At 33.1% G+C, this 14,178-nt stretch overlaps 2 protein-coding genes across 2 annotated transcripts; both read left to right on the forward strand.

Moving 5' to 3' along the window:
* Nucleotides 1-839: 839 nt before the first annotated feature.
* On the forward strand, nucleotides 840-3,690 carry LOC100782422 (heptahelical transmembrane protein 4). Its single transcript, XM_041014803.1, has 3 exons — nucleotides 840-1,108; nucleotides 1,832-2,123; nucleotides 2,484-3,690. Exons 1-3 carry the CDS (start codon nucleotides 840-842, stop codon nucleotides 3,129-3,131), a joined length of 1,209 nt encoding a protein of 402 aa, XP_040870737.1. The 3' UTR covers nucleotides 3,132-3,690.
* Nucleotides 3,691-10,890: 7,200 nt separating this feature from the next.
* On the forward strand, nucleotides 10,891-12,338 carry LOC100781345 (protein SOB FIVE-LIKE 5). Its single transcript, XM_003523967.5, has 4 exons — nucleotides 10,891-11,588; nucleotides 11,707-11,787; nucleotides 11,898-11,973; nucleotides 12,071-12,338. The coding sequence occupies exons 1-4, from the start codon at nucleotides 11,217-11,219 to the stop codon at nucleotides 12,094-12,096; spliced, it is 555 nt and encodes a 184-aa protein (XP_003524015.1). The 5' UTR covers nucleotides 10,891-11,216; the 3' UTR covers nucleotides 12,097-12,338.
* The last annotated feature ends 1,840 nt before the right edge of the window (nucleotides 12,339-14,178 follow it).

Consider the following 14,178-nt stretch of genomic DNA (forward strand, 5'->3'; position numbering starts at 1 on the left):
CCAATTTCAGCCATCTCTGAACATATGGTGCAAGAAGGCACTTATTTTCTTGTTACTAATGAATTCTAAATCAAACGTGCCTCTGTCAGATGTCGTTATTTCCCTTCTTTTTTTCCAAATAGAGGAAATAGAGCGAAAATATCCAATTACAGGTGTTTGAACTTGAATTGAAAGGTGGAAAGATGGGCTGATCAGTCCTGAATGATTGTGAATTTGATATTTAATCATTTTTTTTATAAAAAAAAAACATTGAAGCTGGGCTTCTATTTTCTAGTTGGCCAACTCGGTTACAAGGTTCCAATACTGCTTTTAGACTCATATATTCTCCAAAAACTTGACTGGATTATCTAGTATGCTAGTTTTAACTTTAGCCTTTCCAGCAAATATTCACGTTAAACCTTTTCTTTTGAGTATAAAATTCACAGTAACAATGATTTTGAGACTACTTAGTTTTTATGCTTAAAATCTGTGTGGAAGATTAGTTAGTTTCCTCAAAGATCAAAGGAGCGAAGTTAGCTCATTGATTCTATGGAACCTTAGAGTATCAATTTGATCAACACCGTGTTTCATTGTTGTCTGCTTCTGCAGTTTTGGCCTTTTGGGTTTTCTTTTCTTTTTTTGCCCTTTACTTAAAAACTAGTCTACTGTTTTGGTTCACTTTAGGGTGAAGAATTTCTTGAACCTTCATAAACTGACTTAACCTTCTCAAGAATGAAAAGTTGTTAACTAGTAGTTGATCATTGGTGTTTGATCATTGGCAAGTGGTTTCTATATCCATCCTAATTTCTTGATTTGAAGTTGACATTTTGAATATGTTCCCTTGTATCCACATTGCAGAGATGACACATGGTGCATATGATGGGTTGATTGCTACACCCAAAAAAATTAATGATTTTGTTGATGGTGAAGATGAAAGAGCAAGTTCAAAGTCACGGAAGGGAGTAAGACTATGGAGAAAATTAAAATATCAGCTTATAGAATACAATTCACTGCCAGCCTACATGAGGGACAACGAATTTATATTGGGCTATTATCGAGCAGATTGGCCATTGAAGCAGATCTTCCTTAGCATTTTCTCAATTCATAATGAGACACTTAATGTCTGGACGTAAGTACTTTGTCTTCAAGTACAAATCTCCTTCGTTATCTTATGAACTTGATGCCCTTTTAATATCATATTTTTTCCACTCTAGGTGCCTTTTTTAGTTTTGCAAACTTGTATTGTAAGAGTGTGAATTAACTTAGTGTTACTTCCATTTTATATTTGTTGTCCATATTTGAGCTTGTTTTTGGTTTATTTTCTCTACTGGCCATAATAGTCTTCTTTCCAACAAGCCTTATTAGGATATCCTACAAGATAATGTATTTTATCACACAGCGGAATTAACCAAAGGTGGGAGAATAAAAGAGGAGTAGGTACTTATGTTAAGAGTTTTCTTCTAATGAAAAGATCTATTTTTCTGAACTTCTAATGTCATTTGTGTTTACCTGACAACAATATTTTGATTCTAGTTTTCCAAACTGGCCAAAACGCAAATGGTGTATTTTGCTTGTGGTGTTATTTTCTAATTTCAGTTGAAATTTCATCTTAGTAACTTACATTAAATGTCAACATTAAATAATAGCATAGATTAGTGAGATGAAACTTCAATTTTAATTGCAAAACAGCACCACAATCACTTGAGCTACAGCTTGAACATTTTCTCTTGATATATGATGATGGCATATATCACTTACTTTTATGTCTCTTTTATAAGAAACAACATCAAAGGTGCGTAGTTAACTAGTCTAAATTACATTTCATTACTTAACGTAAATGACTTTATTTCAGGCATTTGATTGGGTTCTTCCTTTTTCTCTTTCTCACCATATACACAGCTATGAGAGCTCCAATGGTTGTGGATTTCAATTCTGTTCAAGATTTGTCTGAAATGATAGGGAAAGCTGATTTGAATATGATTCGTTTAGATCTCTTAAAATGCCTGGCTTCACTGCCCAACATGCCCGAGATTCTCAAATTAAATGACTTGAGTGAATCTCTTTATTCTTTGGACTTCTCCTCATTATCAGGTTGGACTCTTGTGGAACTTCTCACCAATTGCTTGCCTGAGCAGTTTTCCCTAGTAAGTTTCTCTTCCTCTTCATGGAATCTCCTGCAAGATTCTGTTCATCTGTTCTTAAGCTGATGCATTTTAAAACATTACATTCTTTTATATAATTTATGAAAATGGCAATAAAGTAAGTATTATAAGTATGACTTTTAAGGTATGATAAAAGTCAACAAACTTAATATACATGATGATTTATGATTGGATGATATTACACACTATCATGGCATAAACTATTTACTTATAAAGTAAATAAGAAGAGTTAGATACCTTGTATTTAAGTAAGTTTAAAGAGTAAGCATGTGTTATTATACACCACTGATATTCATTTAGATTGGGAGAATTTAACTTATCACAGTTGTTACATTGTTACAGAATGGTCTGAAAGGTGACATGAACATGGTATCCCCCTTAATGCAACCGATTACAAGGTGGCCTTTCTATGCCTTCTTAGGTGGGGCTATGTTCTGCTTGCTAGCCAGCAGCGCATGCCACCTCCTTACTTGCCACTCACAGCGCCTTTCCTACATCATGCTCAGAATTGACTATGCTGGGATTGCTGCATTGATTGCAACTTCATTTTACCCTCCTGTGTATTACTCATTTATGTGCAATCCCTTTTTTTGCTACCTCTACTTGGGCTTCATAACACTAATGGGGATTACTACTATTGTCTTCTCTCTTCTCCCATTTTTCCAAAAGTCCGAGTTCAGGAAGTACCGCGCTTCCCTCTTCTTTTTAATGGGGTTTTCAGGTGTGGCACCAATAATACATAAGCTGATACTGCACAAGCATCAACCTGAGGCCTTGCAAACTACTGGTTATGAGATACTAATGGGAGTTCTTTATAGTTTGGGAGCACTAATCTATGTCACAAGGATACCAGAGAGGTGGATGCCTGGCAAGTTTGACATTGCTGGCCACAGTCACCAACTCTTTCATATCTTGGTTGTGGCAGGGGCATACACACACTATCATGATGGGTTGATCTATCTAAGATGGAGAGATTCTCAAGGTTGCTAGGTTGATTGTGAATCTTCATCAATATTAACTAAGATATCAATTGGATGGAAAGTGAAGCTAGAATATAGTAATATACCCTACATTGTTCTTTGCCGTGTTGGATGTATGATCATACAGCTACAAGCCAAGGTAGAGAGCCAAGGGGGGTTGAGGGTGGTGTCACGGTTATGCCATGGTAGCCCAAGTTTGTGAAATTTTACGTATACTACCCCGTGCACGTGTGTTGTTGATGGGCCTCACAGAATAAATTTTCACACGACCAATTTAGTTGATGATCTTTTCTCTTTTTAGAGATGTATGTGTTTGGCCTAGCCACTTCTCATTAGAATTACAGACTCCATCCAAGTCATGCAAGACCTTAGTGTCTAATCAATTTTCAAAAGAGCTTTACTTGATGCATTTCGTTGGATTGCTCTATAGGCTTGAACTAGATTAACAGATTAATGCTACTAACTTGGTGGTGGATTGGTTTGCATGATGAAAAACTATTGTGTTGTACATGGTATAGCAGGCGCGTTGACTGTTGAGAAATCTTTCATATAGAAATTCATTTCTGTCCTTTGTGCTTACTGCTTAGTGCTCAATGCTTACAGAGTCACATGTTGTGTTTGATTCCTTTAGATGAGAAATAAAAAACCTCGCGTTAGACTATAATAAAAAAAATCTCAAATTGATAGTTAAAATTGGTGTTCATAACATATACAGCATAATAAATAGACCTATTTTATACTTTTTTTTTAAAGGCAAATCTATTTTGTACTTAAAATATACTACATAAAAAACAAATTCTTTAAATTACGTACTTAGATATTGAAGCAGAGAACGTTTATGAAACAAGAAGGAATCATGGAGTATGTGTTTTGCCAAATTGTAGAACAACAATGGCAACAAGAAGATGGAATCATTCCAAGATTTTGGAAAGGTAGACTAGAACAATAACACAATCTTTTCGGTCATGTCCCTGATGCTAAAAGACTAATCATTGACAAGAGATAATGTTGGAGGCCTGTCGTAAGATATTACAAATGTGGTCAATTAGGATATCACCACCACAACCACCATCATTCTCCAGCTCAGGCTCCTGTTCCTTTGATAAAGGCACCAATTCATCCTCCTACTCACCAACCAGCTCACGCTCCAAACTACTTCCACTATCACCACCATTCTCCGACTCCTACTTCTGCTCCCATTCCTATTGGGAACATTCATATTGGTTCGACAATAGAAGGCTTACACTTTTGCCCATATTGTCCCTCTCAAACTCTTCAATCCTCTTATTTCTCCAAGGTTTGGTATCCTGGTGAGATTGAAGAAACATCAACATTTCTTCCTCCTCAGCCCTTACATTTCAATCTAATGTCTCCAGAGCGATAACAATTCTATAATTTTAATAAAAGATCTTGAAAAATTAACTATTTAATTTAATCAAACAACAATGAAAAAAAAATAATTCTTTATTAAAGTTAAATTTAATCACATAATAATAGATTGAGTCTTTTGAACATCCCTATTTATCCCCAACAATAATATTTTTCTTAATTGAATACTAAAATATCTTAGATTATCTCTTATAATTACAAACATTATGTTAGTTTGAATGAAATTACACTCACATCTTAAGTAGAACCTCTAATATGAATTATGAGAATAGAAAAAAAAATGTTTGAAAGAGGAAATTCAACTAGATGTGACTAGTTATTAGTCTTGTGATTGAAAAAAGTTAAGATAATCAACTAAATTGTTTTATGAAAATTAATCATATATATAATCGATAGATATTTTGTACCTAGCTATAACATAGTAACAAAGAAAAAAATTTCTTATAATTAATTAGTTTTCTTATCTCTTAATTATATGTTAGGATTAATCATGATTTATAAACATCCCAACATGCAAATACTCATTTATTCTATCACATCATCACCAACCATATTAATTATCATTTCTCTTTTTTTTTATTTCATTTAAAATGTTTGCATTCAAAGGGTCAAAACTATCTATCAATTTTTCCATTTCATTACCATTAAAATTTCCCCTTTTTTAAAAAAAAAAAGTATTAGGAGTCTATTATTATCAATAAGGATTATATCTTTGTATTTTTAGCACATCACATATCTTATTGTATCGCACTGATACATATTGTAAATAGTAGTTATATATCATTTACCTGTAATTTCTACATATCCCAATTACCTAACATAATGTGGAAATGCTTGATGATGAAACAAAAAAGTAAGAAATTCATTGTCTATGCCACTTGCACTATTCTGATAGAAACCTCATTAAGATTTGAAAACTTAGGTCCTATTTAGGATGATTGTAAGTTTCTAGTTTTTTGTTTTTAAATGTAATTTTTAAAACAAAACATGTTCGACAAAACATAAAGTTGAATTAGTTTTTAACTTAATTTCAAAACAATTTTACATTCATCATCAAAACCAACTAAAAATATTTTGTGAATTTGATTTTAAGTTAAAAAAATACATTCTAACCACCATCATCATACCACCATTATTATTGCTACCACACCGTCTTTGTCGTCTCTACCGTTACCATTCCACTACCACCACCACTATTGTCTCTATCATTCCACCACCATCACCATTGTCATTATATTTTGCCTTTGCCACCTCCACCACCACAACACCATCACCACCATCATCATTGTTGTTGCTACCATTCTTTCGTCTCCATTGTTGTTATCATGGTTGTCGTTGTGCATCACCACCATTTCACCATTGTTATCGCCATTATCACCACCAGCACTGTCGATGTCACCACCATTCCACTGTTACTATCGCCATTATTTTGCTGTCTCCATCATCATTATTGTCATCTTTGCCACTATTCCACTTCATTACCACCCATAATTTTAAAAATTAAACTGATAATTGACCTGGTTAAGACATTGGGTCACTAAGTCAATGATTAGTAGGTCACTAATTAGCCTTATGACCCTATCTTCATTTAAAAAAATTATAACTTTATATCCAACCTTAATTAACTTACATAACCCAATGCATGGTCAATTTAGAAGGCAACTCGATCAAACCAAACCTCCAGGTCGGGGTCGAACTAGTATGACCAAGTGGATTTGTCCGGGTTTTATAACACAATCATCACCATTCCACCACCACCTCAACCATGGTTACCACCACTATTCCCAACCTATCACCATTGTCACAACTACTATGATTATCATAACTACTATGACTATCATGTTACTTCCATCTTGCTACTTTTATCATTGTCATTATTTTACAGTAAAATTAAATATGATAAAATGTTTGATTTATTTTATTTATCTTCAATTTATAATATTTTTTAAAAACTAAAAAAAATCGAAGTTCAAAACTCAACTAATTTTAATTTTTTAAAATTTCAAAACTAAAATTAAGAAATTATCCCAAATAAGACCTTAGTAACTAAAATAATACAAGAAGGAAAGTTGTATGTAGCCTTGTAGTGCCGAAATCTAGAGCATTAGTAGGCAATGGCCTATTGGCTAGCCCTATTACAGGTGTTTTTGCAAATTGCAATATGATGGAGAAGGCTCGTAAGCATATGAAAACTGCGAGATAGGATAATCACATTCACATGGGTCCGTTGTGGGTTTTGCCATGTGTGTGGATAAAATTATAAGAAATAGCATCCGTATCACACCACACGTGTATATCATCCGGAAAACATGGTCAGCTGTAATAGGATCGCCGCTTTGAGGCTCAAACACGCTCGCTCCCTCCTATGCCCTATTTTCTATTCTAATTACTCTTTCCTTCTGTCTCCAATTACATTGCCTCTCTTTAATTTCTTTTTCATCTTTTGGGAACTTGGAACGTGCTTGTGTTGTGGTTGAAAACTCTGAGGATTAAAAATCCAACCAATTATTGCACTAAAGACAATATTTGGAATACTTTTTTGTTTGGTTCCCCTTGAGTGATCATCAGGGATATTCCCAAATGTTAATCTATTCCAAAGTTGAAGTATTTCTGGCTCTCTTCCAATATTTTCATATTCAACGCACATACAGTGCACAATTAGAGTTGTAATCTTTAACATGTTTAAAAATTTAACTATCTACCTAACAGTTGTGTCCTGCTTTATATAGGTTCCTTTGAAAATTGTGATTTTTACTCAACAAAGGATTTTTATAATTAAAAATTACTTTGCAATGCTTTAATTTACATAAAACTCATTAATTGTTAACATGATTTATGATATAAAATGAAAATTAAATGTAACAAAAGAAATCACCAACATGGTGCGATACAATTAACAAATAATAATATCTCTTAATTACAATACTCGAAGGTTCTATTTCTAATCCTTGTAAGTAGAAAAATATTTGTTAAAAGAAATTAATTTCTTAAACAGATTTAAGTATTTTAAGGAATTAGTTTATAGTTTAAGAAGAGACCCTCCAAAATCATCCAAAACAAAAGATAATAGATTGAGATTCCTGAAAGGAAAAAAAATAATAATACAGTGATGAGTCATGAGAGGACAAATAATAACAAAACCATGGCACTTAAAATCACGTGTTTCATTAGAGTCGTAGGGTAGTTGGCACTTTGCAATTTTGGGCTTAAGTCACGTCTTTCAGGAGGGCGAAGAACCAGTCATAGTTTCTGTCACACTTTGAGCTCGTAGTAGATGCGCATGCCATTGCCAATGTCCGTAAAGTAAAGTAAAGTCTTGAACGACACTAGATTTCCATGCCTTGCCTTTCAATCTTTAAAGTCAGTCTTCATAATAATTGAGATCAGCATGCCATGTGTGGGATTTTATTAGAAGCTACAAAATTTAAATTCCAATAGAATGTCACCAATATTAATACTTCTTAATTCTTATCACAATTTTTATTTTTTTATGTAGAGGGAAATTGGAGCTTGAGATTTGATATGCGACATAGACTAGATTATTGGATCATCACGGGTGAGAAAAGGTAAAGAAATTTGGTGGTAGAAAAGGGTAGGGAATCTCGAAAGACTTTGAGTATAGGCAATATATCGGTGCTTTGCACCGTCGCAATCGGCAATCTTTGACTATGCAATTAAAAAGTGACTATAATAGCAATGCTCGTGCGGTTGGAAAAGCCATGCTAGCTGTTACATGCACACTTCTACTATTGCTGCATAATAAGGTGGGGAAATAGAAAGAAGAGAGAAAACGATAGATTCAACAAGATGATTAAAAGGAAAGAAAAATTCAAAAATAAAGTATAGAATGGGTACAAAAATTGTAAAAATATTAGAAATTTGAGTAGGTCTTGCACAACTAATTAAAAATTTAAGAAAACCTCAAAATACATTTTGGCAAAAACTATTATTATTTTTATATACTCTTAACTTTTGATTGACTCTCCTTGTATAAAGTAAACGGGTAAATTACATTTTTGTTTGTTCAAAATATTTTGAAATATTAGCTTTAATTCCTATAAAAATTTAATATATTTTTATCTTTATATTTTAATAAAAATAAGAATTAAAACCAAATTTTTATTCTTATCCTCCCCGTGGATATAAATCCATATATCATATATGGATGCGAGCTTGATTCTCCTTAACACAAATTATTTTGGAGACACTCTCTCCGCCATGCTACTATATTTGCGTCTTTTTTCTTTCAATAAATAATAGTGCCGTAGAACAATGCATGTAACCCGTGTCCTCATAATTTATAAGTTTTTATAGATATTTTTTTTTATCAGAGACTTCAATTAAAACACACTTTTATTCCTTGTTCTTAAATTAAACATAAGGTTTTTCCAAAGTGATTTTTCTAAACACACACATATATGAGCTATAACGACAAAAGTAAACTTCCACTTCAGATTGTAAGTTTGGGAATCTTTAATTCTTAGTTTTATTAAAAAAAAATATATCTTAATTTTCTAAAACATTGTTTACTTTATAGACTTTTTATTTACTAGAGTGAATAAAAGTTAGAATTTAATGGAATAATTTTGTAAAGTCAATCTCAAAATTTACATTTACAGATTTAGAAATCAAGGTCTCGTAAAAAAAAATAAAAACAGAATAACATCAAGGTTTATTGGAAAAAATATAAACAGCACGGGTCACTATTCACAGCCCCCCGGGTCCTCTCCAAAGAAATAAAAAAACAAAACAGAAAAAGAAGGAGGTTGAATTGAAAAAGGGGATCTGATATAAAGTAACTCTGTCTCATTGTCTCGTTCTGATTCTATAAACCTTGGAGCCCCAAATTCTAAAAGTGAATTTGCATGCTGTTGTTGTTTATTTAATATGGTTTAGTTGACTATGTGTAGATATTTCAGTTTGATAATCCCGGTGCTTAACAGAGTAGCATGCATCAGAAATTTGCAAAAGGAAACAATCTATTAAAAGAGTGGGACATCTTTGCATAAAGTCACATTTCATTGTCCTTGTTACATACTAAACATTTTTTTTAGAAAATAAATAAATATATGAATTGAGATTCACTAGCTTCTTGCATTGAGCAAGGATCACTGGGTGAAACACTCAATTGATTATTAAAATATAAGTCCAAAACCAATATAGAAAAGCAAAATTTATTGTCATTGCCACGTTTCCAACGTCAATCACGAATTGTATTTTTTTTTCACTTTTTACTGTTTAAATTGGTATCTATCCGTACATTGCATGATATAGTAAGCTAGGCAAATACCTGCCACACAGTGTTCCCCAAATATGACATTATTTTCCGTGTACAAAAATCACATATATAGTAAGAGCTGGCCTATTATGCTGGGCCCTTCATGTGTTATAAGTACCATATGGATTTTCTACCATTTGGGAAGGGTAAGTTTTTGTCTCAAAAAGCAAATTGTACACATGCGGGGTATATCTTAATGTACAGTACCTCCTGCCCCAGTCTCTTGGATATGTTCATCATGAACATGATGCATAACATTATTTTCTACTGTGTCCTTGTTTTTCACTTTCTGCATTTAATTTGACCCCCCAGATACATACATTTATTAAGGAAATTAAGTGTTCTGTAGTAACGTTTTTGCATATATTTGAAAAAAAAAGTCCAAGAGAACATACATGAACATGTGAGTCCTGTGCTTGTCTGGTAAAAATCTCTTTCATGTTCATCCCTGCAGGGTATTTAAGCATTGAAGAGAATATTCTACATAAAATAACCGGCAGTCCTTTTTTTTTTTTCTGTAAGCATAATTGTTTTTTGTTGGCATTACATTCAAGTCGGTGCTTACCAGTGGTTCCTCTTTATGAAACATGGCTCTGTCTAACTCCAAGAGTGGTGTTTAATCCTTTACTTACATATCTCCGTATATGGCTAAACTTTCTGAGCACCCCATTATTTATCAACAAAAAAGTGGAAGAAGCCAAAATAACCCTTAAATGTGATAAATGAGCACCAAAAGAAAATCACAGCAGAAATTAATTTACTAAACACATGTGGTGTATGTTGGTGATAGTGACAAATTGCTGTTCAGTAAAAACATTAAAAAAATGACAAAGGTGAAGAAATTAGTTTGTTGGTTGTTTCAAAGCACACACTTGTGAACCATTAACGGGAACGAAAGACCAATCATTAAAGCATCATTAGTAGTGACTGCACCAAATTAATATTAACTTTTTAACTTGAAAGGACAGCACTTACTCCTATTATTATCTATGGTAATTGGTAATGTTATGCTGCCACAAACAACCTCTCTCTTTCACACACACTCTCGTTCTACAATCTACACTAATGGACATTTTAGTACACACACGCACACAAAGCCAACTGGCAGTGTTGATTCATCCGCATAAAGATAAAATAAGAAGGCGAAAGGAGTGAGCAAAGGGACAAGGAGTTTAAAATTCTAGTGATTCGTTTGTTTCTCTCTCTCTCTCTTTTTTGTTTGTCAATGAATTATTTTTTTCTCCACTCTCTAGTGTTCCTCCTCTTCTACTTAAACTGAGAAGAACCACATTGAGAAGCACAAGAAGGAGAGAAAAGAAAGAGAGAAAAATAGGTCCTTTATTTACTACTCCACACACACTCTTTCCCTTGATCACACAATATTAGAGTGTAGGGTACCTAGCAATCACTCAAAGAAAGAAGGGCTAAATGGATATATCAAGTTCACAATACAATAGTGCTGGTGAATCTGGCTGGACACATTACTTGGATCATTCCTCTCTTTCTGAAAGTTATTTCCAGATGAGAGGTGGGATAGAAGACCATGGAGGAAAGGGAGCAAGAGTGGAGGAAGAGGAAGAAGATTTGTCTATGATCTCTGATGCTTCATCTGGTCCTCAACATTACCATGAAGATGATGGTCAACACTACTGTGTAAATTGGTATCCTTCTACTTCTCACTACACCAAAGAATCAGAAAAGAAGAAGAACAACAACAAGAAGGCCAAAGAATATGGTAACAATCAACATCCTTCACCTCTTGATGACACTGCCAGTTCCCCTGTTCTTAACTGTCCCAAGGCAAGTCAAAAAGCTATTGTAATGTTATCTCCATTGGCATAAACTATTTGTGTATATAATTTCTCCTTAGCAGCAATTTTTTTAGGGAGGCTAATGGTTTTATTTTTTAATTGAACAGAAGAAAGCCAGTTTCTCAGGGAATGGAGCAGTGGAAAATGCACTAGATTTTCCCCCATGTTTCTCGGGAACAAAAATAAAGGTACACCTCTAGTTTTATTATTAAATGAAATATTAATATTTCTATCACATTTTGCTTATTGCCTGGTTGCACATTTTGTTGTGTTGAGCTAAACTAGTCAATTTCTGTAGAAAAAGTCTAAATTCCAGAAGCACTTCAGTTTCTTTGAGCGTTCTCTTGGTGGAAAACAAGCTTCAGAGGAACCAGGTGATCCATTGTTTTGTACATTATGTTTTTATGTTTGTGTACTTTTTATAATTAAGTTACATGTGTCTCATTTGTTGCATCTTTTATCTCCTGATAGGTGGTTTCGATGAAGGATGGAAATGAAAATTTTATCTGTAGCTTTTGCTTCTGCTGTGGAAAGAAAGACTAGGTCTAGGGGATGTCAGAGTAGATGCTGTTCAATGACAAAGAGAACTCCTTTGATTCTTTTCTAGAAAGAAAGAAAAAGGAAAATCCCTTTTATTGTAATTTTACTGTTTTTTTTTTCAATATTTGCTACTGTGCCACTGCCAATGCAGTTTGGAACAACATAAGAGAATATAAGAAACTGAAGAGGGTTTCTGATTCCATTTTCTTGGATGCCATCCGTGACAGGCACGCCTGAATGGTCATAAATTGTCTTTTTTTTTTTATATATATATTTCCCTGGTATCGAGAACACAAACATTGAGTTGCTAAATTAGAATATAAGGTAGCAGGAAACTAACCAATGCACACACATGTTAGGATTTATAGTTGAATTATCCAGAATTACATTGAAATACCAGTTAATATAATTTTAAATAAATGTTCGCATGTTGTATTTGACTTTAAAGAATTGATTTTAAGTTTAAAGTTGATAAATGATTAAAACAACCTTAAATATGTGTGTATTTGGTTTCTCATTGGAATCTACATTTAGTGCAAAATCACATCAAAGTTAATGCAAAATAGTTATATATAGCATGTGTATTCCCATGTTTTGAAGGTGGTTTTTCTCGTTTCCGATATGATTTTCAAAAGTTAATAGTTATAACTTACACAAATGTGATTACTCTATTCTTAACAAGTTTCCAACACAAACACGTTATTAGTTGCGATAGAGATCCACATCCAACCGTGTCTAATGTATTTCCAAACCCATTATAAGTAGTTTTTGTGTTGGAAATATTTTTATATACCTATACTGAATACTACAAACAGGTTACTTTAAAATCAATTTCATTTAAAATTAATTTTGTAAAAGTCATTCAAATACACAGTCAAAGGATATGCACCAACCAAAGAACTTAGCACCAGCAGCAGGCAGGAGAGAGAGATAGGGAAGTTTGATTGACTGCTCATAACGACGAAGCAAGCATATATGAAACCAAAAAGGCCTAGTAAGGAGTGGTGACCTACTTTATTAAGTTCAGCTATTGCCAGCCTAGCTCTCAACCACTTAGGGTGGGTTAATATGGTAACCTAAGCTGCTTGACACCAAAAATAGACAAGTATGCAAATGAAACCAACACTCAAGCTGCATTCTCTGCCAAAGTAGGCACCCCCACCACCACCTGATAGCTACCCACCTAAAGTGTGTCATCCATATACAACAAAACACTCGTACAATTATTGAATTTTGTTTTCATAGAATATATCCAACCAAATCTTTTATTCCAAGTGTTATATATCCTCCTCAGACTCAAACCCAACTCATGGATCTATCGGAAAAGCAGCTTAGATGTTGGGAAACCGACAACTCCCATGCTTTCGCACTAGTCATCCCTCTTTTGATGGCCATTCTAAATTGGCGTTTGCCACTTACAGTTAACCAATGACTGCCACTTGCTTGCTTTTCGGCATTATCCACATAGTGGAATGTAAAGATGTAGAATGAAAACAACAAAACATTGCATTGAAATACGATCATAGGAATGTGTAACAAGATTTTGGTCCTATAATTTTTACCTCCTATATTTATATCTAGGATATTGCTAACCAATAGCCTGGTTAGAAATCATATTGGAGTGCAATCAAAATCTTAATAAGAGTATATTAATAATGTTTTTTTTAACAATTTTTTAAACCAAAGTTATCATTTGTCTAATAAAGATTAAAAAATGAACTGTCATTTATAAATTATAAACTTATAAATTCAATAAATTTATTATGATGATATACATGCAATTATGTAAATATGTTTGATTTTATCAGTGCCTTGTTTTCCTTTTTTTTCATAAAAAATATTTGTTTTTTTAGAAATATGATGAATTGATTTTTTTGGAAGTATAAAAACATAATTCTGAAAATATCTTTTTTTAAGAAGTACAAAAATATAATTTTGGAAATACCTTTTCGAGAAAAGTATAAAAATTTAGTATATTTTAAAAATATATTTCCAAAAGTATATTTTATACTTCCATAAAAGTCTTTCCAGAATACACT

The sequence above is a fragment of the Glycine max genome, chromosome 4, assembly GCF_000004515.6.
Source record: "Glycine max cultivar Williams 82 chromosome 4, Glycine_max_v4.0, whole genome shotgun sequence".
In the NCBI taxonomy this organism is placed as follows: domain Eukaryota; kingdom Viridiplantae; phylum Streptophyta; class Magnoliopsida; order Fabales; family Fabaceae; genus Glycine; species Glycine max.